Consider the following 23556-nt stretch of genomic DNA (forward strand, 5'->3'; position numbering starts at 1 on the left):
ATGCATACATAGGGTATGTATTCACTTATAGTTGGATATTAGCTGTTAAGTCAATCTGTAGTATCCCAGAGGGTTAAGTATAGAGTATGAGACTAGAGGTTGACAAATAGATTTCCCTAGGAAAGAGAAATAGAATAGTTATGGGTGGATATGGGGAACTAGATTTGGAGGATTGAGTGGAAGGATGAGAGAAGAGGAGGCAAGAGGGAGGGAATGTGGAGAGCTGTAGCTAAAACTGAGAGCTATTTGAGGGCTGGCATGAAAACCTAATACAGGAGAAGCGTCATCAAATAGATAAATATATAATAGGGATCTAAATGAAAGTGTCAAATAACAGGGGAAGCCCCAACTGAACATATCTTGTCTTCCAGTACCAGAACTGAGTTACATCTAATTGGCCAAAGGGGTTCATGGACCCAACTATTGCCCAGATATTGCCAAGACGATAGGTTGCTCTCCAGAAACTGATGCCAAGGCTATGTTGCTGAAGAAAACACCAACAAAATTCAAAGGAGATAGAATGTCAAGCTGTTGCCTAGAGAATGTTCACTCCTGTGTTCCAGCATCTCTGGTACAGGAAGGTGGTCTGCATGCTACCAAAAGAGAGACAAGAAACACCCAGCTAACCACAGATCCTTGGATCAACAATGATGTCCTGCCTGCAAGATAGCAATGGTGGCACAAAACGTGTTGGGGCAACAACCAATACTTAATTTGACTTAAGCCAACTCCATAAGATGAAACCCATAACCAACACGATTTGGGTGACCAAGAACCCAAGACTAGATAGGTCAGGAACTGTGGGTAAAACCAAATACTACAATTCTAAAAGAAAAAAAGTAGCAATAAAATGACTCCAGATGACATTCTGCTGTACTCATAGACCAGTGCCTTGCATCAGCCATCATCAGACAGGCTTCCTCCTGCAGCAGATGGGAACAAACACAGAGACCCACAGCCAGACATTATACAGAGAGCCCTGGAAACGGTCACCTCTAAGGAGGTCTCCATCAAATTTATCCTCTTGGGGTTCAGGAAATCCATTGGAAGAGGGGGTGAAAAGAGTGTTACAGCCAGAGCGCATGGAGGACACTTACCAAACAAGGCCCTCTAAATCAACAGGATCCATGTACCTGTGAACTCAGAGCCTAAGACATCATGCACAGTCTCCAACGGAAGGGTCCTACAGCTGAAGGAGAAGTGGACACATGGCCCAACCCTAACCCAGAAGTTGTCTCCAATTAATAACGTACAAATGAAAATGCAATTTTTGGGTTGGGGATTTAGCTCAGCGGTAGAGCACTTGCCTAGCAAGCGCAAGGCCCTGGGTTCGGTCCCCAGCTCCGAAAAAAAGACAAAAAAAAAAAAAAAGAAAAAAGAAAATGCAATTTTTTCTAAGTGACTCTTCTTGCGAAAACAAACTAGTCTAAAGGGTAGGCTACGTGCCCGGGAGTAGATGCCCAACAGAAAACGAACTTGACAATATCAGTGGAGCTTGCTTGTCTCAAATATTACGTCAGGGCTTCTTGTTTATCTTATTTTTTAATATATTATGTATAATGTATACAGTAATATATATTTATATTACATATTTGAGAGATATATATATTATGTATATATATAATAAAACAGAGACTAATCCATCATAATAGATGAAAACAAATGGAAAGAAAAGAGCCCAAGAAAAGGCACGTGAAACAGATGACGATGCAGAGACCGCATCTTTCATAGCCTGAGGCGTCCCATAAAAGACAAAAGTGGAGCCCATAACTATGCAAAGGATGTGCTAGTTATCACTGTATCCTACTTCATCTTATTTTATTGCTTAGAAGACTGATTTTTTTTTTTTCCTAATGAGAGACAGAAAGGGGGTGGATCTGAGTAGGGTGGAATGAGAAGAGAGATGAGAAACCGTAAACAGGATGTATCGTGTAAGAAAAAAAAGAATACTTTCAATAAAAGGGAAGAAAGAAAACATTTCAAGAAATTAATGAGTCAAAACCCCCAAACACAAAAAGGTTTTTTTATTAATTAATTATTTTATTTACTTACATCCATAATGTTGCCTCAGTCCCAGTCCAAGTCCTCCCTGGTAGAGTTCTTCCTCCCTCGACCCTCCCCTTAGATTCATGGTTCTTACTGGGGAGAAAAACCTACATAAATGTATTACTGTAGCAAAATTTTCCACCCAAAAGGAACAAACAAAACTAAAAAAAAAAAAAAACCTATTGTGATGTGAATAAAAGTAATAAGGAAGGAATTAATATTATTAGGAGAGGATGAACATCACAAATATAGGTAGACAACTTTGTCATGAGCTCCAGGCTTAATAACAAATGGCCCACTGGGAACACAGCAAGCTTAGCATCTACTTTTATTGTTGTGCAAGAGTCGATCCCTGCACTGATTTCCCCAGGGTAATGTCAGTTATGCAAAACAAAGTATGAAGACTATGCTGTGGCAGCTCCCAGGAGCTCTAGCTCATGAATTCCCTTAGGGATCCGTTTTTCAAGTCTTCTGTGATGCAAGGGCGTTTCCAGAGATGTGAACTCAGCCTGCCTCCTGTATGAAGACTCAGGCAACTCCACTAATATACTAATGGATTTTATATCGCTTCTAGTGAAATAAAGACAAACCTCTTCTGCACTAGTCTCTTTGGGTTGCCATAACAAATGATCAAAACTGGGTGGGCTGAAGATATCTGTTATCTTCACATTCCCAGAGCCAAATCTGAAGTGAAAGAGCTTCCCCTGAAGGCTCTGGGGAAATGAATCTTTCCTGGTTTCTTTTTAACCTACAGTGACCGCCAACCACCTCGCTGTTGTAGGTATAACCCCAGATCTCTTCCTGAGTCTTCACACCAAACATTGCTGGGGTGTCTGTCATGGTGTCTCCATGTCTGAACTCCCTCCTTTGAATGATCCCAGTTCCTGAGTCCAATGTGGCTTCATGAAACATTCCTGTTTCCTGATCCGAATTTTTCTGTGAATACTCTTCAACCTCTCACTTCTTTAAATATGGCCAAGCATTGCTAAATGAAATGAGTTAGACTCAATCATTTTCAGATATTTCATTTCAATAAACTGTAGGTCTCTTTTGAAATATTACTAATCTAGTATGATTAAATCTCAAACCAGTAGTCAGCTATTCTAGTGTCTGATAATTTCACTCAACATTGTTCAGTCCGGGGCTGGAGGGATGGCTTAGTGGTCAAGAGGACTTACTATAGATTTTTTAAGAAGTACCAAGGAAGAGGCAACTTCAAGTATTTCTCCCAGGACAGCTGCAGTCCCCACAGAAACCACTCAGAGGAGTTAGAAGAGGTGACAGGGACTTAAATGCAGTGTTAATTTTATCCCATCACTGATATGTTTTCCCCTACCCATGTCCATCTTAGTGACCAGCGGCCTCTGTGGCGACTAAAGGGCAGGCTTCTGATTCACTCCCTCTCCCCACTCCAGGATTCAGTGGAGCCTGCAACATTAGACACCATGAGAGCATCTATAGTCTATAGAAGGATTAGACACTTGGAGAGGGAGCATCTATAGAGCGAGCCTGGGACACTTGAAGTAGAGGCCCTCCCCTGAGGGAGGCTACTCCGGGGACCTGGAGTCTGGAATGAGCTGTCATGGTTGTTCCTGCAGGAAGCAGGGTTCTGCTGGAAGCAGGAGACACAGAAGTTCTCCCTCCCCAGAGCATCAGACAGAAAGGCTGCTCTTTGCTGGGTGCTGGTAACAAGCCGTGCAGATGAATCTCAAAGGTGCCTGGGCTAGGAGAGCATCTTGCACTCATGGATGGTTCTATGTCTTCTAAGAATGGCTGATCCGATGGTCTCGGCCACAGACATCTAATGAGATGCTGATTTTCTGAAGAGACCCTCTGCCTGAAGAACACTTGGCCCTACATGATCTCTTTTTCCTGCCCAAATGGAATGTCTCTGTAGAATATCTCTGTAGACCATATCATAGAGCAGGATCCCCAGAGACCAGACCACTACTGACCTACCATGGTAGCCATGGCTACCTGATGCTGCTACAACAAATCTGCCTAGGTTTGGTTTCCTACTCTTCTTCACTGTTCCCGTCCCCCACTTTCTATGAATGGTGCCATGGAAGGGGCTACAGGACCAATTGCTGCGCTGGCTGCCCATTTTCCACCTCCTTTAGTAAAACTCCCAGGTGAAATGGTCTTCCTTTTTGGTTTCCACTGAACTGTTTCAAAGCTAAGCTCTCACACAGAATGCATAACAGATAATGCAACAACCAGACAAGCTGCATGTGTGTGTACAGTCAACATGGCAGCACACGAATTGATACAATTAAAAGAAAATGGCTTTAAGTTATTTTATGTGTTGGGGTGTTTTCTTTTGTTTTTGAAAGATGGCACATTCTAGCCTGGAAGTCGATGTTCATTCATTCATTCGTTCGTTCGTTCATTCATTCATTCATTTGCTCATTCGTTTGCTCGGATAAATTGGTCCTGTTTCAAGCTTCCTCTGGCTGTTGACCTAGGATTTTGCTTTCATCTTCTCTTTCTTTCTCCTCTCCTGACCTAGAGACCTTACAGAAAGAACGGTAACACTTGCTGGGGCAATGGGACTCTGGTGCAACAGCTGCTATAGCTCCCCTCTGTCGGGGACTCCTTGTGCACTGGCTGGATGTGTCTTGGCTCCTCTTGGGATGGGGCATTGCTGACTGTGTACAGAAGATAGAAAGGGAATTGAGGCCTGGTGCACCGTCTAGATCATCTCTGAGGCAGTGCTTTGAGCAGCCTGTAGCCTGCCGGTTTTATCTGACTAAAATACTGTACAGGGAATAAAAAGTGTTGTCTTAACAATAGAAATGAACAAGAAGAGCCCGTCCTGCTCCTGCAGAGGACCTGAGTTTCCTTCTCAGCCTCACCCTCACTCTCCCTCATCAGGTGGTTCACAACTATTTGTAACTCCAGTTGTCACTGTCAGACCTCCCTGGGCATGTGCACCCAGGTAATGCCCATAAACACACATGGGCACACATATATACAGAATGAACAAAACAAAATTCAATTCTCAGTTAGGGGCTGGGGAGACAGCTCAGCAGTTATAAGTGCTTGCCGTACAGCAATGAGGACAGAAGTTCAGATCCCAGGACCCATCCACATACATACAGTGAGCTCTGGGTTCGAAGGAGAGATCCTGGCTCAGTGTATAGGCGAGAAGCAACTAAGGAAGACACCTGAGTTCAACCCCTATTCCTCTGAGTACATCTACATATGATACACACACAAACACACACATGCACATATACATATACACATACACACTCATACACATACACACTCACACATATGTACACACTCTTACACATTCCTACCAACAAGTACACACAATGCACACACTAACATACATATACATATGTATACACACTCACACACACATATACACACACACATACAGACGCACACATAGACACACATATGCATATACACAGGAACATACCACACACTCACGTACATATATATGCATATACACACTCATACATATATATACACACTTATGCACATTCACACACACATACATACATGTCACACATATACAAATGCACGCACATACTTACATATACTGACCCACATACACACACACTCATATATATATACCTTTTCACATTCACATTCATACACACACATAATCCCCCCTTACACACACACACACACACACACCAAATACTAATTTATTTTTACCAAATAATATGAGAAAGCAGATCTCCCATCCTATTATTAAGTCGGAGATTGCAAATCAAGAGAAATTCTTCAGTTGTCTTATTCTGCTGGGTTCCCAGGAAGAGCTTCTTTGTAACCAGTTACTGCATTGCAGAGATGGGTCTTACCAGGTTCACTCAGACGTAGTTCTAAACTGGGAGAATGGAAAATCAACGTGGGCCACATACACTGACTATGTAATTATAAGCCCACGAATTTATAACCATTTCTAGGAAACTAGCACACCACAGTATCTCTTTATAAATAACAAAATTTCCATGTGCTGCACCACATGAAGTGCTTAGCATAAAAGATATATATTACTTGAAACCTTATGCTTTACTGGATATTTGAATATGAAAAAGATGATAAAGACACAGCAAAAAAACTTATTAGGCATCCCTAAAATAAAGGAAGAAAATGATTTCTGTTAGTTTTTTTTTTCCTTATGAAAGAATAAAATGTAGAGAAGGGGAAAAGAGGGGAGGGGAGGGGAGGGGAAGGGAGGGGAGGGGAGGGAAAGGAAGCAGACAGTGTCACTCTCCCATAAGTCTAGCTTTAAAAGGTATAGGTAGGACAGTCAGTAGCTCACAGACACCCTTGGCTACATAGGAAGTTTGAGGTCAACCTTGCTTTCAAGACCATATGTAAATAAAGCAAAAGTAAATAAGTAAAAAAAAAAATAATAAAAATATTAAAACTATTAGAAAAACTGAAAATGAGGGAGATGAAAATTGCTTTTTTTTTTTTTTGCCTACCTTCCCCTGTATTTATTTTACTTTAATTTCACCTCCATTTTATCATTCTTCTATCTACTGTCTAGTACTTCTTTGTAGAAGGGAAGATAAAGAGTTCCTTTCTAGCGGCCAAGTTCAGGTTCCTTTAAGGCATCTCCCTTCCTTCCTGCAGCCTGAGTCCTAAAACACTCAAGCCCCTCCTCCCCTCCATGAATGACTGTAGAGTAGCCTGGGATTGCCAGGCACAAAGTACTGTCTTACTAAGGGAAGGAAGAATTCTACAGTGTCAATGGAGAAAGGCAAGTAGGCATTTAAGGTTGTGTTGGACTTTGAAAGATGCTGAGTAAGAAAATAAAAGGTGATTTTTATTCATGAACTGTCCCAGAGGCATGAGTTGACCATCTTACTGACTCTATTTTCCTTTAAGACGAAGAAGGGAGATGAATCAGCACACCTCCCTTCTTAAAGATCACCAACATTTTTACCCCCTTTAAATACCAGGCCAGCATCTAAAGAATCAATATCTTGTAGACTGCACTTACCATAAAGGAATAAAATTTCAAACCAGCAAATAAATATATGATTAGAAGTTTTAGAAAGCTAAGTAGAAAAAATTTTAAACAATTGAAAGCTACTTCTAAAGCTGTAAATAATTTATGAGTCAAGGAGAGAGCCTAAGTAATCTAATCTATGCAGCCAACATCCCGAGATGCTGTTAGAATGTAGCTCAGGAGTACACTATAGCTGGGCTCACGGGAGCACGCCTGCTACATCTGCACTCAGGGATTAAGGAGAGGGGCTCTCTTGAGCTCGGAAGTTTAAGACTACACATCTAGACTGTCTCAAACACAAAAAAGAAGATGGAAAACAAGAAGAGTGCATTTTCCATAGTTGGATGCTGGACGTCTACAGAAAAGTAGAAAGAACAAGGAAAACTACTGTTTAGAAGGTTAAATATTAAACTCATTGAGCCGCACAAAGAACGATAGGGAATTTTTGTTGTTGTTTTAATTGTTTCGTTTCTATGAAACAAGATCTTACCAAGTAGGCCAGGCTAGCATGGAACTTGCTATATACACTAGTCCGGCCACAGATTTGTAGTAACCTTCCTGACTCTGCCTTTTGACTGCTGTGATTACATGTACACATCACTGAGTCTGTTGTGGAAATAAAGATATAGGTAGAAGGAGATCATGAAGATAAGAGGAAAAATTGTTGGAATGTAAACAACAGTAAAGAAAATGGAGTTATTTTAAAAATACACTAAACTAGCAGGACTCGTTCAACTAAAGAATGAATACAGTGAGACAAAACTGGAGGAGTAGAAATAATAAATGAAGAAAAGTAGACGTCAGGAAGCACCAGTAGATTTGGTGAAAATCCGAGGGACAGAGCTCAAATGAAAAACACATATATGCACAAAGTGCCGGTTTCCATCACACTGCCCTTCCCACATAGAACCCACAAACATACACCACCACATACACCATAGAACATACATACATCACATATACACATATATATCACACACATGCACTATATCATCCATGTGTCACACATATGCATACACACAACACATGCATAACACACACACACACACAGACAGAAAGAGACAGACAGAGACAGACAGAGGCAGAGAGCAAGAGAGACAGACAGACAGAGATAGAGACAGAGAGCAAGAGAGAGGAGAGAGAGAGACAGAGAGAGAGAATAGGAACAAATGCAGTAAAACACTAATATGTTAAGTCTCACATAGGTCTCTCTTTAAAATATCTGACATCATTTTGATATGTGTGAAATATCTTAAAATTATAGAAATTTTATCACACACCAATTCAATTGGTTATAATTGGTAGGTTGGAATTTAAAACCGACAAAAAAGTGTCTCTAAGAGTTGAGCGTGAGCCAGCCTTGGGAAAGAAGGTAAACTTCCAGGGGTGAGCATATGGTTCATAACGGACCTGGTTCTCGTTCATCAAACATCCTTATAGCAGGAAAAATATTCACCCAGATCTCTCCAAAATGGACTTTCACATTTGCACAGTTGGGGGCGTCATGAGAAACCACCCCACTTCTAGCACATGGGCTAGCACAGTCCTTCTGCATCATTCCATGGACATGGACTAGCATGTGTCCTAATCATGCATGTTAAGCAAAATGTGGCATACATAGTCAGCAAAGTCAGTGAAGGCCATGGCTGACTGGCTGCCTGTGTCATGGGCAGATTTGGAAGCTGAGAACATTCAAATGCCACCACAGATGTGCCCAGACATCCTCTACACACTGCTACTTGGCCTTGCTCCTGAGCCTGCATTGACATTTATAGTGCTCTTTCCACACCCAAAGGTTTGCTTGCCTCTTTGCTTCCTCATCTTTTTTTTTAGCAGAAGAATGAAGCACACAGAATCGGTAAATAGTCCTCAGATACTAACTGGTACAATCAGAAGCTAAGTTTTGACCTGCTCTAACAGTATTCACAGTGCCTGAGTGTTTCTGCTTCCAAACTACAGATCTGCCTTGAGGTCTCATCTGCTACCATCACTGAGGACATTTGTAAAGTCTTACTTAGCGAGAAAGATAGCATGTCTTCAAAAAAGAGGCCTTATCCAAAGCGCTTCTATGATGGGGAATACCTTGGGATCATCGATCCAACACAGCATTCCAGAGACAGCTGCAGACATATTTCCTGAGATGAAGATGGCTAGGAAAAGAGAAAGAGATGTGTGGATCCACATGCATCCCTCCTTCTTCTCCTGGTCCTCCTGGTCCTTCTGGTCTACCCCACTCTCACTATTCACCCTTCTGCTTTCTTTCTGTTCACACGCTACGACATCCTGCCTCAAGGTCTCAGGGGCCTCGGAACAGGGTGATTGTACCTCCAGAGAACGTTCTGTTCCCATCTCACCTGCCAAATGTTTATTACTCAGACTTTGAATGTAGTATCATTTCATGAAGAATGTCTTGGAGCGGAAGCACAGCTCGATGGTAGAGGATCTGCCTGTTACGCTCAGGGAAGGCCCTGTATTCAGCTTTAGTCCTGAAGAGTTAAGGTATCCTCTCTGACCCACCAGTCTGACGAGATCAAGCCTACCACAGAGTGCTCGGACAGCGACGTGCAATTTTTTTTTAAATCACTTACTAATTATATAATGTACAGGAAATGGGGCTAAATAATTAAAAGATATCTTTAACTCCTTAAAGCCAAGCTTCATGAAGGCAAAGGCTGCATTGTGTACTGCATGCTGCTATATAACATGGAGGACCAGAATCCTCTTCACATTTACTGAAGGAATAAGAATTTCAAAGACTCTGAGAACCTGAGCTTCTCTTGCCTTTGCCATGAATCTCTAGTGTTAATGTTCTGGCCTCTAAAATGCCACGTCTGAGTTTGTAAGAGTTTCCTATTGGGATTATCAAGTCCACATGCATCTAAGCCGTTTCTCACTGCACTGATGCAAGAATTCTATTTTAAAAAATCAGTTGGGCCCTTGATAAATTACTATCCAAAATGCATATAAACATTCAAACTGCTCGATGCCTGTGATACTGATTCTCTGGCCTTTCCTATGTGTTTTTATTTTATAGTAACACTCACTGGAAAGCAAGAATTGAATAACGAATAAGAACATAACTATATCTTAGAATGACACCAGGGGAATTGTGTGTGTGTGTGTGTGTGTGTGTGTGTGTGTGTGTGTGTGTTTCAAGCTAGCTAAAGTAACTTCCTGTTTGATTGTAATTACTCTAATAACAGTGCACTCTGATACAAAAAAAAGAGATTGCCAAGAGTAGACTGGAAGACACTTCACAATGAAAAGGTTGGTTTTAAAATAGAAAAGCTCCTTCTGCTGTATTAGTTCTATACACAAAACACAATTAGTTGGTGCTACTTTGAATATGTATATATATATAATATATGTATATAATATACAATATATATTATAATATATATGCTGAAAATGTCTTTTAAGTCTATAGATAAGATTTAGAATACTAACAAGTGAAATAATTCTTTGGATATTTAATTGGGCGAAGACAAACTTCACACTAGAAAGAAAACGAGAGGGACTTTGTGCTAAAGAGCTTCCAAGCAAAGCCGGGGAAGGAAGCTCACGCTGACAGCAGCTGTCACTTCATTTTCTGTACTCCCACCTGACCTGCATCGACTGGTAATGGGCCAGTAGATTTTCTTTGGGGTACAGAGATAAGATGACCGGTAGTCTTTATAAACCCATTAAGGCAGCTGATGCATTATACATGATGATGGACTTACCTTGCCTCAGTCCCAAGGAAAAGGAAATTTACTTAATCCCCAAAGAATTCTTTTTCCTATAACTCAAGGAGAATCAAATCGAGACCTTCCTGAACCACACTGATTACAGTGTGGCAGAGGAGCCTGTGTTTGCATAGCCTGCCAGAGAGGACGTGTGCACCCCATCAAGCCTGCAGAGGAGGTGTGAAATACACAGATGCTTGGGACTAGGCAAAGGTACAGTCAGCTCCCTGACCTGAATAGCTAATGCATGCGTGAGAGAGGGCCAAACATTTTCTCCATCCGTTTATTAGATTTGTGCAGCTCCATTGTGTGTTGAAAAGAGGAGAGATGATGGGGGAGGAGGGTGGACATTTTAAAGCATTTCGGCAAGGATGTAATCAAATCTCTAAGTTTCTGGCAAGATGATGATATGTTTCAGCTTCATTACCCTCGCTCATAAAATTTCACATTTTCTCCAGATGCAGATAAATGTAAAAGTGGGCATAAGATGGGTTTGAGAACGGAGCATGTGCTTGCCATGTGCAAGGAAGCAACATATTTCAGACATAATGGCTTTGAAGCCAATGTGCTCTCTGTAATGAACAATGCACAATTTAACTTCGATAGAGAACAGAGAGGGACTAAAAATAGCCACACAAACAAATGGTTTGGAATATAGGGCATCCTTTGCAGGCACTTGGTCTTCTTTGGAAGAATGGAAATTTGCTTCAGAGAATAATTGAGACTCATCTGAGCCAATTACATCTCCACATTACAACTTACTAAATACAACTGTCAAAGGAGATGTTATTGAAGTACCGGAGTCAAAAAACTACATTTTAATTCCTCCGCTACGAATACTGTCTCCAGAGAACCCTGGACTTTGGTGGTTAAAAATCACAAATCCTAGTACCAGACGTCTTGACCCCAGATTCTTAGGTCAGATTCAACTCTGCTCTCAGTTTCTTCACATGGAAACTGAGGATAACAAAGGAAAGACTGCTTAATGCATGTGCAAAGCCCGCCCACTGGTGTCCAGTATGGAACACATACTCGCACTCCAGCTACAGTGAGTGCCTTCACAACTCCCCAGCCCAGTTACTAGCGTTAGTGTCAGGTGATCACGTGTCTCAGGAGGTCAATATGAAGACATTAGGAACTCTGAGGTAGCAACATCAGCATTATAAAAAGAACTGATTTGTAAAATACATAATTTGGGGAATGTAAAACAAGAAGAGTGTTTTTTTTTTTTTTCTTGGTTAGGTCTCTCTATGTAGCCCTCAATGACTTGGAACCCACTATGAGCAGTCTGGCCCAAATTAAAAGGGTACACCAACATAGCTGCCCCAACCATCATACAATACCATTGAGAACAAGATGCTAACAGTAGTCCCACTGAGGGAGCACAATTAGTTTGTATTATGCAGGAAAAGTCATTAACTCTCCCAAACAACCAGAATTAAATAACTGGACTCATACTTTCCCCTAAAATAAGACTTAGTTTGAAGCCCGAGTTAGTAGAAAGCCCATTAAAATTCACTCTTCCTATAGGACACCACTATACAGTAAATTATGAGCCAAAAAATAAGCGTCCCAAGACTCAAGTTCACTGATTATTAAAGCTATACTTTTATTGAGGATTTTAAAATACCTTTGGAAAATAACATGGTTCTTGCACTAGTAGCAGAAAAACCTGAGTTTTCCATTGGATTCAATTCACTTGTTCAAACAAAAGTATTTTAAAATGAGCATCAGTTCAAGTCCACAGGATCCAAAGGACAGTACTGGCCCTATTTGCCTTTAAGAGTATTTCTAAATAAAAAGCTACTAGAATTGAACCCCTCTACCACCTACCATGAAGTTCAATGCAATTATTTATTAAATGTTTGTACTTTACATTTGTCATTTGGAAAGTCTAGATTTTATTTTTATAGAATCATTCTATCTTGTACATGCACACATACATACATACATACATACATACACACAGACACACACAGACAAACACACACACACACACACACACACACACACACACACACACACACACACACACACAATGCCCTGTACTGAGACATATCTGCAACCCCAGCACTAGGAAAATGAAGGTAACCAGAGTAGACCTTTAATACCAACCTCAGGTACATACTGAGTTCAAGACCAGCTGGGGTCACATGAGCCTCAGTTTCAATAATAATAATAATAATAATAATAATAATAATAATAATAATAATAATAATATTTTCCCCATGAGTCAAGTGCAGCAGCTCACGCTTGCAATCCCATCACTTGAGAAACAGAGGCAGTGGACTCCGAAGAGACTGAGATCCGCTTGGGCCACATCACAAGGTTCAGGTTACTGTAAGCTACATCATGAGGCCTTGTCTTGATAAAGGGGAAGGATGAATTTGATAAAGAGCAAGAGGCAAGCGGTGCATGAAATGAGCTGAAAGGCAGAAAGGGGGAGAACGCAGCGATTATATTTTAATATCAATAGTTAAAAATAACCTTTAAAGGGTATGGAGGTTTAGGGGACGGGGTAGGAGAGTAGGGCAGACAGGGAGTTGGGGAAGGATAATAAGGATATTTTTTAAAAGCTATATGGAAACTTATGATCATATAAGTGATTTTAATTAAGCTTATCCCACACAGGGGATAATGCAGCTCCCAGAAACCAAGGATCACCAAATGAAAAGCCCAGGGTCAGGGGTGGGCAATCTCTCTTTAAGCTGTTGGCCAGAGCTGGCCCACACACTGCCAAATCAATACAGGCCATTGCTTCTGTCTTTGGTTTCTCACCATAACTTGATGGGAAGACCCTATTGCTGAAGTCGCCACATACTTTGGTCATAATAAACAGAGAAATAAAGTAGAAACTGATAATACACAGAGAAATAAAGTTGAAACGGACTAGAAGCCCGCCTCCCACCGATGGCTAGATTTCATAAAACCAGAATGTGCTACTGATGAGCCAAAAAGTCTTCAGCAGACTAACCCAGCTGTGAACCCTATGAACTGCAATAGTAATACAAGGTCATTAGGTCATAGACAAGGACATAGACATTATGGAGTTAGCCAACTACAGTCTGCTTGACTTAAGGCCTGTTCCTTAAGAAGAAATGCATATATGGTGTTTATGGTATTGTACCTCCTGCCAAGAACTCACAGGAGTTCACAGATGCTAAGCAAAGCTATTAACACTTTGCTAAATGGATATAATATTCAACTGCTGTCTAAATTTTTATCTCTATGCCCACAGACCATGGAGTGCTCCGTCCTTATTAGGAAACTTTCTCTGTGCGGTTGACTGTGGTTAACAGACTGACAACTGTTCAAACGGCAGAGAATAAGTGTCGGTGGCCAGTAGGTCATCAGTATCAAGCCCCACACTCCCTGGAAGCTCGGGGTTCATGGAAGAAGAAAGATTATAAGTGCCAGAGGAAGACTAGAATTAAAGTGTCTTCTGGATGGCAGGGTCGCTGTACTCATGAACTCAAACCAGCTGTGGTTGCCTACATGGGACAAGCCTGCTGACATTCTAGCTCGGAGGAGGGAGGGTTTGAGAGTACCTATCCCTAACTAAGGAGCTGTTAACATCTGGTGGCTTCTGGTGGGTTGAGGATGCTCTGTTGAATGGCTTCACACCCTCTGAGTATATGAGCAACAGAAATTCGGCATGGTGTGTTAAAGGGGAGGCCTAAAGTTGGGGGTGGGTAAAGAGGTTGAGGACATATCTGAGAGGAGCAAGTGGACGGTGAATGTAGCACTGTATGAAAATACAAAGTATGACATTCGGTTAGGAAATCCTCAAAGAACTAACAAAATCACTGGAACAATTAAAATTGATGTCGGTGGTTAAGGAATATGACTAAGGTATAACAGAATTAGTCAGGCTGGGACATGGTGGGGCATGCCGAAAATCCCAGCTAATGAGGCAGAAGCAGGAGGAAAGAATATTAAAGACCAGCTTGGCCACAAGGTAAGACCCAGGCTTAAAAAAGTTAAATGACAGCACTGTGACACCTTTAATTGCAGCACTAAGGAGGCAGATGCTGGTAGATGTCTAGGAGTTTGAGGACAGCCATATCAATGTAGTGAGTTCCAGGCCCCATCTCAAAAACAAGTAAAAATTAAAAATAGTAAAGTAAAAACAACAGAAATTAAAGCTAGTCTGCTTACATCTGATAATTAAATGTTCACCTATGACAATGACGTATAAGCACACAAATATTTAAATCATTCTAATTTTATTAATTGGTTAACAGTTAAGCCAGGGCTAACTTGACACATAGCCTGTCTATATCAATGTAGTCTGATGATTTTCTATTCTGAATTCCGGCGGGGCATGTGGCTATGCCTGTCACGAATCTCCCATACCCTGCATTAAAGGTTCTGCTCTCAGAATTCCAGCTCAGTGCTAAGAGTGCTTAACCCAAATCTTCCAGAAAGGGAAACTTAAAAATAAAAAAAGCCATGTTCCAACACATGGTAGCTACACTTGTCAAATATTCCTATCATCGATTCATTAATTATTTGCATCATTTTATACACTTTGCACACATATACTTGGTTAAGGAATTTATGCTCCGGAGCTGGGACATAGGTCAGGGCAGAGAGCACCTCCAAGGGCTAAGGCTCTTCAGCTGACATTCCCAACCAGCCAGCCTTAAAAATGCACATCTCTGAATTCCTTCCACTTGGATGACGGCCTCCCTATCTCCACACAGCCCAGGATTTAAATTTAAGCTTAAGTAACAGCTTCTATAAATAGATCCGTTTTTTTTTTTTATTCCTTTCTAAAATCATCTCCCCAGCCCATATGACTCAGTGACTCTTAAGGTAACTAAGTATTATCCAAGAGTCTCCGGAGAAGCTAACTGCACTTAGAATTCTAGACAAGAATACGTGTGTCTCGATGTAAGATAAAGTTGTAAGTAAGAGAGGCACCTTGTGAAAGGACGGCTGTTGCTGTGCTCTTTGAGCGAGGAAGGGAGGAAAGGAGGGAGAGAGGGAGGGAGGGAGGGAGGGGGTGGGAGGGAAGGAGGCAGCGAGGGAGGGAAAAATTAATCAAAATAGAAAATGGTCTAAGGTAGGCATGAAGGCACACGCATCAGGAGGATGTATCAGAAAAACTGTTTTCAAGGCCAGTCTGATCTACACAGTAAAGTCTGTCAGAAAGAGATGGGAGAGAGAAAAGGAAGAGGGGGGTAGAAAGGGAGAAAGGGCAGGGGAGAGGAGGGGAGGGAGGGAGAGAATAGTCTGGCATAGATCACTTGGCATTGCATCTCAAAGATGGCTTTCAAAATGGAGGACTGTACACTAACAAGCTACTTGAGAAAAAGAAAGATGTCTGCTTACAACAGACCCAGGGGGGAGGATGCCTCTGTGCTAACACAGGCAGCACAAGTCACTGTGCACCAGAGTCCAGCTTCTCTTCCCTACTTAATGACTTGCTTACTGTTCTTCAGGATTCTGAAGGGTTAAAGCCGTTTGGAGAATCAGTCAGGAAGCTGGGCGACTGACTCCTGTGTTCATCTTCTGTGCTGTAACAAATATATTGATAAGGTGCACTGACTGTTTAGTACCTAAGTTTGTACTCCCTGGGTCAAAAAGAAACAATTCGAGTATTTGTTGTACTATTTGATTATATGGAACAATCTCAGTAAAAATCGAGTTGCATACAAAAGGATACATGAACTAATGGTCTTGGCATTACATTTTAAAAGTAGAAATAATAAATGTCATGAGACCATGATGCCCCTTTGATTCAGATTCTATCATTAATGAGAGCTGGTTGCATTTGGCTTAAGCAAGATGTCTACCACACCTCTCTCTCTCTCTCTCTCTCTCTCTCTCTCTCTCTCTCTCTCTCTCTCTCTCTCTCTCTCTTGTTTTTTTATCACAAATAAAACACCTTAAGATACATGTCCAAAACGCTATCCCTTCAGCACCTGGGAAGCTTTTTAATTGCTGGAAGGTTGGGAACTGTGTTTCTTGGAGACGAATCAAGAAAAGGAGACAAGAGAAACCTTAAGTGCAGTGGAGATCATGGGCAGTTGTCTACTGGTGCTGCTTAGAATCATGGGAAATACAGGCTAGGAGAACGCCTGTTGTCCCAACAGTCACCATATTTTTTTTTTCTGAATGATTTCTCACAACTGTCCTGACGGGTTTTGTTTTTTTTCCCTATCACTTATTCATTAAAGAAAGCAAAAAGATTAGGGTAAGATTCAAGGAAGAAAGAAACGAGCTGGAAATATGATTTAGGAAAATGAATACTGAAGGAATTTAGTAATGCAGGCACCTTCAGGAAGATCATATTATTGGTGGTCGGACACCAAGATGACTCTATGGATAAAGGCAATTGCTGCCAAGAATGACTATCTGAGTTCAGTCCCCAAGGGGGCTGTGAGAGAAATGAATGCTTTCTACAAGTCATCTTGTACCTCCAGTGAACTCAGACATGGGATGTGTATATATGCACACATGTACACACACATACCACACCACACACATGCATGTACACAGTCACACGTACACACACAAAGTACACACACAAATACACACACAGAGATATGCATATGCACAAACACTCCCAGAGAGAGAGAGAGAGAGAGAGAGAGAGAGAGAGAGAGAGAGAGAATAAAGCTTTCGCAGCACTCTAACACTATGGAGAAAAAGATGGACATAGGAAACCTCAGACATTGTTTTTGCTTCTGTATCAACTTCCTATCTGTTTCCAGAAACAAGGGCTATTTGAGTTTGCCTTAAAATACGTTTAATGTAAATTATAATACGTTTCATCAGAGCAGAAGGCTCCGGTAGTGTCACATTAAGTGCTCTCGCCGTTGACTACTTTCCGCTGACACCTGCTCCCCATCACACAGCACTTTCTTCCGTCTCCTTACACATTCCAGACTTTAACCTTGACCCACACTCCTTTGTATTCTTCTCCATCTTTCCCCTGCCGCTGAGAACCCAATTAAGACTCTGAAGCCATGATTCCTGGTGAGAATCAATATGCCCACGTCAGGGACTAGAAGCTAGTTAGTTACCAACCAGTCAGTAGGACTCTCTCTACACAGCTAACTGTACTCTTGAGAACTCTAACGCAAAAGCAAACAGGAATAATTATATTTACAAATAACCTGTGCTACTAAAACTAGACACTCATTGGCTATTGCTTTTGTCATTACTATCAGAGATAAAAGAATTGAACAAAAATACTATCAGAATTAGCGATACAAGCAAATGACCATTCTTTCTATCACATTAGTGATAGAAGGATAAATCACATGTCCAGAGCAATGCTTACTTTGCTCTTTGACCCGGAGGCTATCTGTCCCCTAAGCCACTGGTACAAGTTTCTGGTATGTTTCTCTATTCCACAGTCACTGTTTGAAAACAGATGCTAAAGCTATTCTCCCAAGATGCTCATGTAGGGAAAATGAAGGAAGAAGTGACAATTCAGAAAAACTAACCGACATCAGTTTAACCCAAGCTGAGAGAAAACCTACAGGGTCTTTGGGTAAATCACGACTTTAGCCTGCAGATTAGAGACAATAAAGTTATTGTTATTGGAAACCTCCAAAATCAATTACGTATGCATACAGAAAGGACTAATAAAATCCATTGCAGCTTTTCATAGCCCTCCTAATTTATGCGCTACAGCCTATGTGATGAACAAGCTGGTAGAAGGTTTGGCCATGAAGTTAATGTAGGGTCAAGCTGCAGCTCTGAACCTCTCCGTAATGCAGGAGAAGAGTTTTATTGATGATCACAGATCACTGTGTGGGTAGAACTCGAATAGGGATGTGTATGACCAATTATCATTAATAAATGCTAGTTATTATTATGAGTATTATAATGTTGTGCCTATGTAGCTAGAAATTTCAGCTACCCGCAATACCAACAGATTCGTGTGAGTCCTAAGACTATTCCTTCAACAAACAAACAACCAGAAACAACAACAACAAACCCTGTAACTTACAACTAGCAAACTGTGCGGCTTAGAATGTGTGGTCACTACTCATTGCTTCCATTTCCCCCTCTCCCAAACCCAAAGGTGCCATTCTCCACACTCAAAATTAAAGACTTCCGTCCCACTCCATTCTAATTCGTAAATGCTTTCAATTTCTTGATGCCAGTAATTTGAGCTCTTGGAAGGCTGAGGCAGAATGACTGGTGTGCACTTGAGGCCCAAACTACTGAGTATCTTTTTCTCAAAAAAAAACAAAAAACAAAAAACAAAAAACCAAACCTATGAGAAGATATGCACATAAATGCATACATCTATACAATTCTTCATACGAATTAACATTGAATGAACTTGGGCGTAAATTCCAATGTGGTATGTCACTTTGTAATTCGTCTTGGGCAGAATTTAAAACTCCATTCTTTCTTATTTGTACCTCTTATTAAAAAAAGAAGATATAATGCACATCTCCAAGGCATATGTAAATTGATTACGAGGCAGGGAACGTTATGTCTCTGACATTGTCTCTGACAAACAAATGACAATTCTCATTATTTATAAGGGAAACAACTTAATTGGAACACAGATGGAGACATTAAAAAATAAATAAGTTCATATCAAACACCAAACATGTATACTCTAACACACAGGGTGATATTTAGAACCTCATTTTATATTTATTGTGAGGGGTCTGTGTGCTTCTGTGTACGTGAATGCTGTGTGGGTAGAGGCTGGAGTGGGGGTCACTTTTGAGACAGAGTCTGAGACTTAATGAACATGGAGCTGAATGATTCGGTTACACTCAGCTGGCCACCAGCCTCTGAAATCATCTCATCTCCCCAGTGATGGACTACCGGTGTACGCCACCAGACTGGCTCTCGCCTAAGTTCTGCGGATCAGAACTCAAGCCTTCACGCTGGCATGGTAGATATTTTACTGACTGAGCCATTCCCCTCAATCCTGGAACTTAGTTTTTAAAGAAAGTAGGTAAAATAAAATAAATAAAAGTTAAAGATGAAACGTTTGTCTTACTAAAAGAATAAAAATATGCATCTCTTTTGAACATAAAGACTTTTTATAACCTTGGAGGGGAAGGGTATAAAAACAGCTATAACATAACTTTAAAATCAGGGTTATGCACAATAACACTGCATTCAATGAAAACGAAAAGGCCCTAAAGGCAAAATCAACTGTTCTGTTAAGGATAATCATTAAGGTGGATTTTACTTGCTATAAATGTGAAATTATAGTCAACACTAAAATCTAGACAGTGAGAAACTTGTATAAGATAAACAATTTCACTTCCTCAACAAGAAAATTTTAAAGAGCAAAAAGATAAAATAAATGAGACACTTTAAACACAAATAGACGAAACTAAATCGATACAAGCTTTGTTGATGAAACCATAAATGACAGCGCTAAGAGAGCGGGCTCACCAGTTGGGGTGGGGGGTAGACTCACCAGTAAGGATGATCTGGGAGAGGCTCATGAGTAAGGATGGTCTCAGAGGGCAGGCTCAACAGTGAGGGTGGTCTGGGGGGGGCGGGGCTCACCAGTGAGGGGATATGGGGATGGGCTCACCAGTGAAGGTGGTCTCAGAGGGCGGGCTCAACAGTGTAGGTGGCTCAGAGAGCCGGCCCACCAGTGAGGGTGATCTCAGGGGGCGGGAGCAGGGGCTGAGGGGTGAGGGCAAAGCAACACAACACGTGGACTTGCTAAGGAGGCTCCACAGCTCAAATCAGATAGAAGTCTTAAGGAGACTCATCAGTCCTTACCTGGTTTTTTTGTGCATCTTTGTCTTTGAATTACATATTTTAATATTTTTAAATTAAAAATTACAGCTTTAAAGATTTATGAATATACTCCTCTCCGCACATTCATGTTCATACCCCAGATCGAATGCACTGCCCTTGATTTTACACTTGATTGTTCTACGACAACTGAGTAGAGCCCTTTAGGAGACTGACTTGCAGGCATTCATGGAGTCGGATACAGTTTTCATTTAAGGAGCACAGCTCAATTGGTAGAATGCACATCTAGCAAGCACGAAGTCCGGGTCCCAAACTCGGTGTTTACAAAGATTCCCCACCAAGGAAGGAAAATTCACTTACTTTGTTTTCCACGACCTTGCCTCCGTGTTCAATATGTCTCTCTACATAACCGGAGGACAGCAACTCGCTACAAAAACAAAAGAGAAACGGCAATTAAAGAGGATTCTGCTGTTGAAGACATTTCAGTAACAGAGGTTGGCAAGCATGCTCCAGGCCCTGGGTTTGAGCCTCAGTACTCGCTCCGGGATAAGTTATGTGTGGGGGAGGGGACGGGGGGATGTTGGCCTTGAATATAAAGTTCTCCTTTAATAATTCTTTGGCTCAGATTTTTAAACAAAAGCAACATTTTACAGAAAGGGAAAGAAGAAGGAAGGAAGGAAGGAAGGAAGGAAGGAAGGAAGGAAAGAAGGAAGGAAGGAAGGAAGGAAGTGAGTGAGTGAGTGAGTGTGGTAGACAGCTAGGGCTTCTACAAAGATAGAAGCTGAACTGCTCCACCATGTTATCCCATGGCGGAACACAGCCAGTTCCCCCGCCCGCCCAGCAGCGGGTCTGGGAAACTGTAAGAACACAATTACTTTTTCAAAATATACTAGTTTAGGGGGTTGTTTTGTTTTTGTTTTGTGTTTTGTTTATTGCATCTTTCTATCAGAAAATTTTAATTTCCTACCTGTATCTTACCATTTTTTATGGATCACACGACTTTTTTTCTTACTAATTACTAATCTGTCACACGCAGAAAAAGAGTGAAGGAAATGAGAAGGAATAGGAAATGGGCTGGCAAGGTGGCTCAGTGGGTAAAGACACTGGCTGCCGGGCCTGACAACCTAACTTTGGTCCTGGCATTCACATAGCAGAAGTAAATAACTGACTCTCTCAAGTTGTTCCCTGACACACGAGTTGTCCTCGTGTACAATGACAGATAAGCACTACACACACACACACACAAATAGAAACAAGAAATGAAAAAGCAAAACATCGTAACACTTTGAAGCCATTTTTTTCTTAAAGTTTTCTACACAACCTTCTCATATGGTAGGATATTCATACAACTAGCCATCTATTCGTTTAGTCCAGTGTATGTGTGTTGGTGCTTCGCCTGCATGTATGTCTGTGTTCTGCATATGTACAGTGCCCATGGACGCAAGAAGAGAATGGAAGGTCCCGTGAAACTCGAGTTCGAGATGGCTGTGACCCACAACGTGGGTGCTGTGAATTGGATCCAGGTCCTTTACAAGAGCATCCAGTGCTCTTAGCTGCTGAGCCACCTTGAGTAAGAGAACCTAATACTATAGAAGCTTTCTAAAGTGCACACCTGTATAAAATGAATTTAGATAGAGTTTAATATAATGGGGGGAAAGGATGATCCAAATGGACATTATGTGCTACCAGATAGAAAGCCCGGGACCAAGAATGCCTTCTATCCTTACCAGTCATTGTCAGAGGAGTTCTTGGTGTTGGGATTCTGTTCCTGAAAACATCACAGGGTACTGCCAGTGCCATTGGTTACCCTCCACAACCTGGTGCTGAAGACACCACATATGTATGTCATTGGACAGAGAAAAAACGAGCTTAGGATCTACTAGAAGCTTCATCCCCACTGACTAGCATTCACAGTGCTAAAGAACTCACACATGCTACCAGCTGGGGGCTGGGGGGGGGGAGGGGATCACAAATCTCACCCAGCTATGAACTCTACAGTCTACCATAGTGACCTGCCTAAAATACATACCCACTAGTATAATGACAGCACACAAAAAAATGTGACAACCAGCCACTTTTAAAATTGGATTAAGGCCAGTTTAATCGGATGAAATCCATTGCTGACACTGTTAATAAGGCCAAGAATCTAAGACTAGATAGGCCATGGACCCTAGGGTAAACATACTACTATTATTCTGCTAAAAGAACCCAGCAGTGAAATGACTCCTAGTGATATATTGCTATGTTCAATGCATTGTTCAACCGTCACCACAGAAGCTTCTTCTTACGGTAGATGATATTCAACGCAGAAACTAACAAATGGACAACATGCAGAGTAAGAGACTTTGGACACTTAGGCTTAAATGTGATATCTTTATCACTCCCTTCCTCTAAAGGCTCAGGGATCTATACAGAAGACGCCTGACTATAATACTATAAGAAGAACAAGATCAACTAACCAGACCCCTCAGAGCTCCCAGGGACGAAACCACCAACCAGAGTATATAGAGTGGGTGCCTGGCTCCCGCTACATATGTAGCAGAGGACTCTTTAATCTGGTATCAATCGGAGGGGAGGCACTGGGTCCTGTGGAGGTTTGTTGCCCCAGGGAATTGGGATGCTAGAGGAGGAGTTGGTGGCTGGGTGGGGGAGCAGCCTCTTAGCGGAAAAGTGGAGGGGGTTGGGTTGGGGGATTTGTGGAGGGAGACTGAGAAGGGGGTGCAAATTTGAAATGTAAATAAGTAAAATAAATTATATATATATATGTATGTATATATATATGTATATATATGTATATATATATATATATATATATATATGGGAAAAAAGACTGTAAAAGCCAGAAGAAATGAATGACTCCAGAAAAACGGCATTTTCTAAACACCTCAGGACTGAGACACATATGAACTCACAGAGGCTGTCCCAGTACTCGTAAGACCTGTACAAGTTCTAGCCAGCCACACTCCCATCACTGAGGACAGAAAGTGGAACTGATAGTTGCTTGGAGAGGAAAAGATAAGTCAGTTTTTTTTAATGGAGTGATACACTTCAGGGCAAGGCTCATACTTAGGAATAGTTGGCTGATATAAAACGGACTCTATA

At 41.3% G+C, this 23556-nt stretch overlaps 1 protein-coding gene across 1 annotated transcript in view; it reads right to left on the reverse strand.

Annotated features, from left to right (window-relative positions):
* Positions 1–23556, reverse strand: part of Adam22 (ADAM metallopeptidase domain 22) — a 221309-nt gene that overhangs the window by 97465 nt on the left and 100288 nt on the right. Inside the window, 1 exon segment of the mRNA XM_032907027.1 lies at positions 20815–20881. Coding sequence (XP_032762918.1) covers positions 20815–20881 — 67 coding nt within the window.

Source organism: Rattus rattus, chromosome 6 (genome assembly GCF_011064425.1).
Source record: "Rattus rattus isolate New Zealand chromosome 6, Rrattus_CSIRO_v1, whole genome shotgun sequence".
Classification (NCBI taxonomy): Eukaryota; Metazoa; Chordata; class Mammalia; order Rodentia; family Muridae; genus Rattus; species Rattus rattus.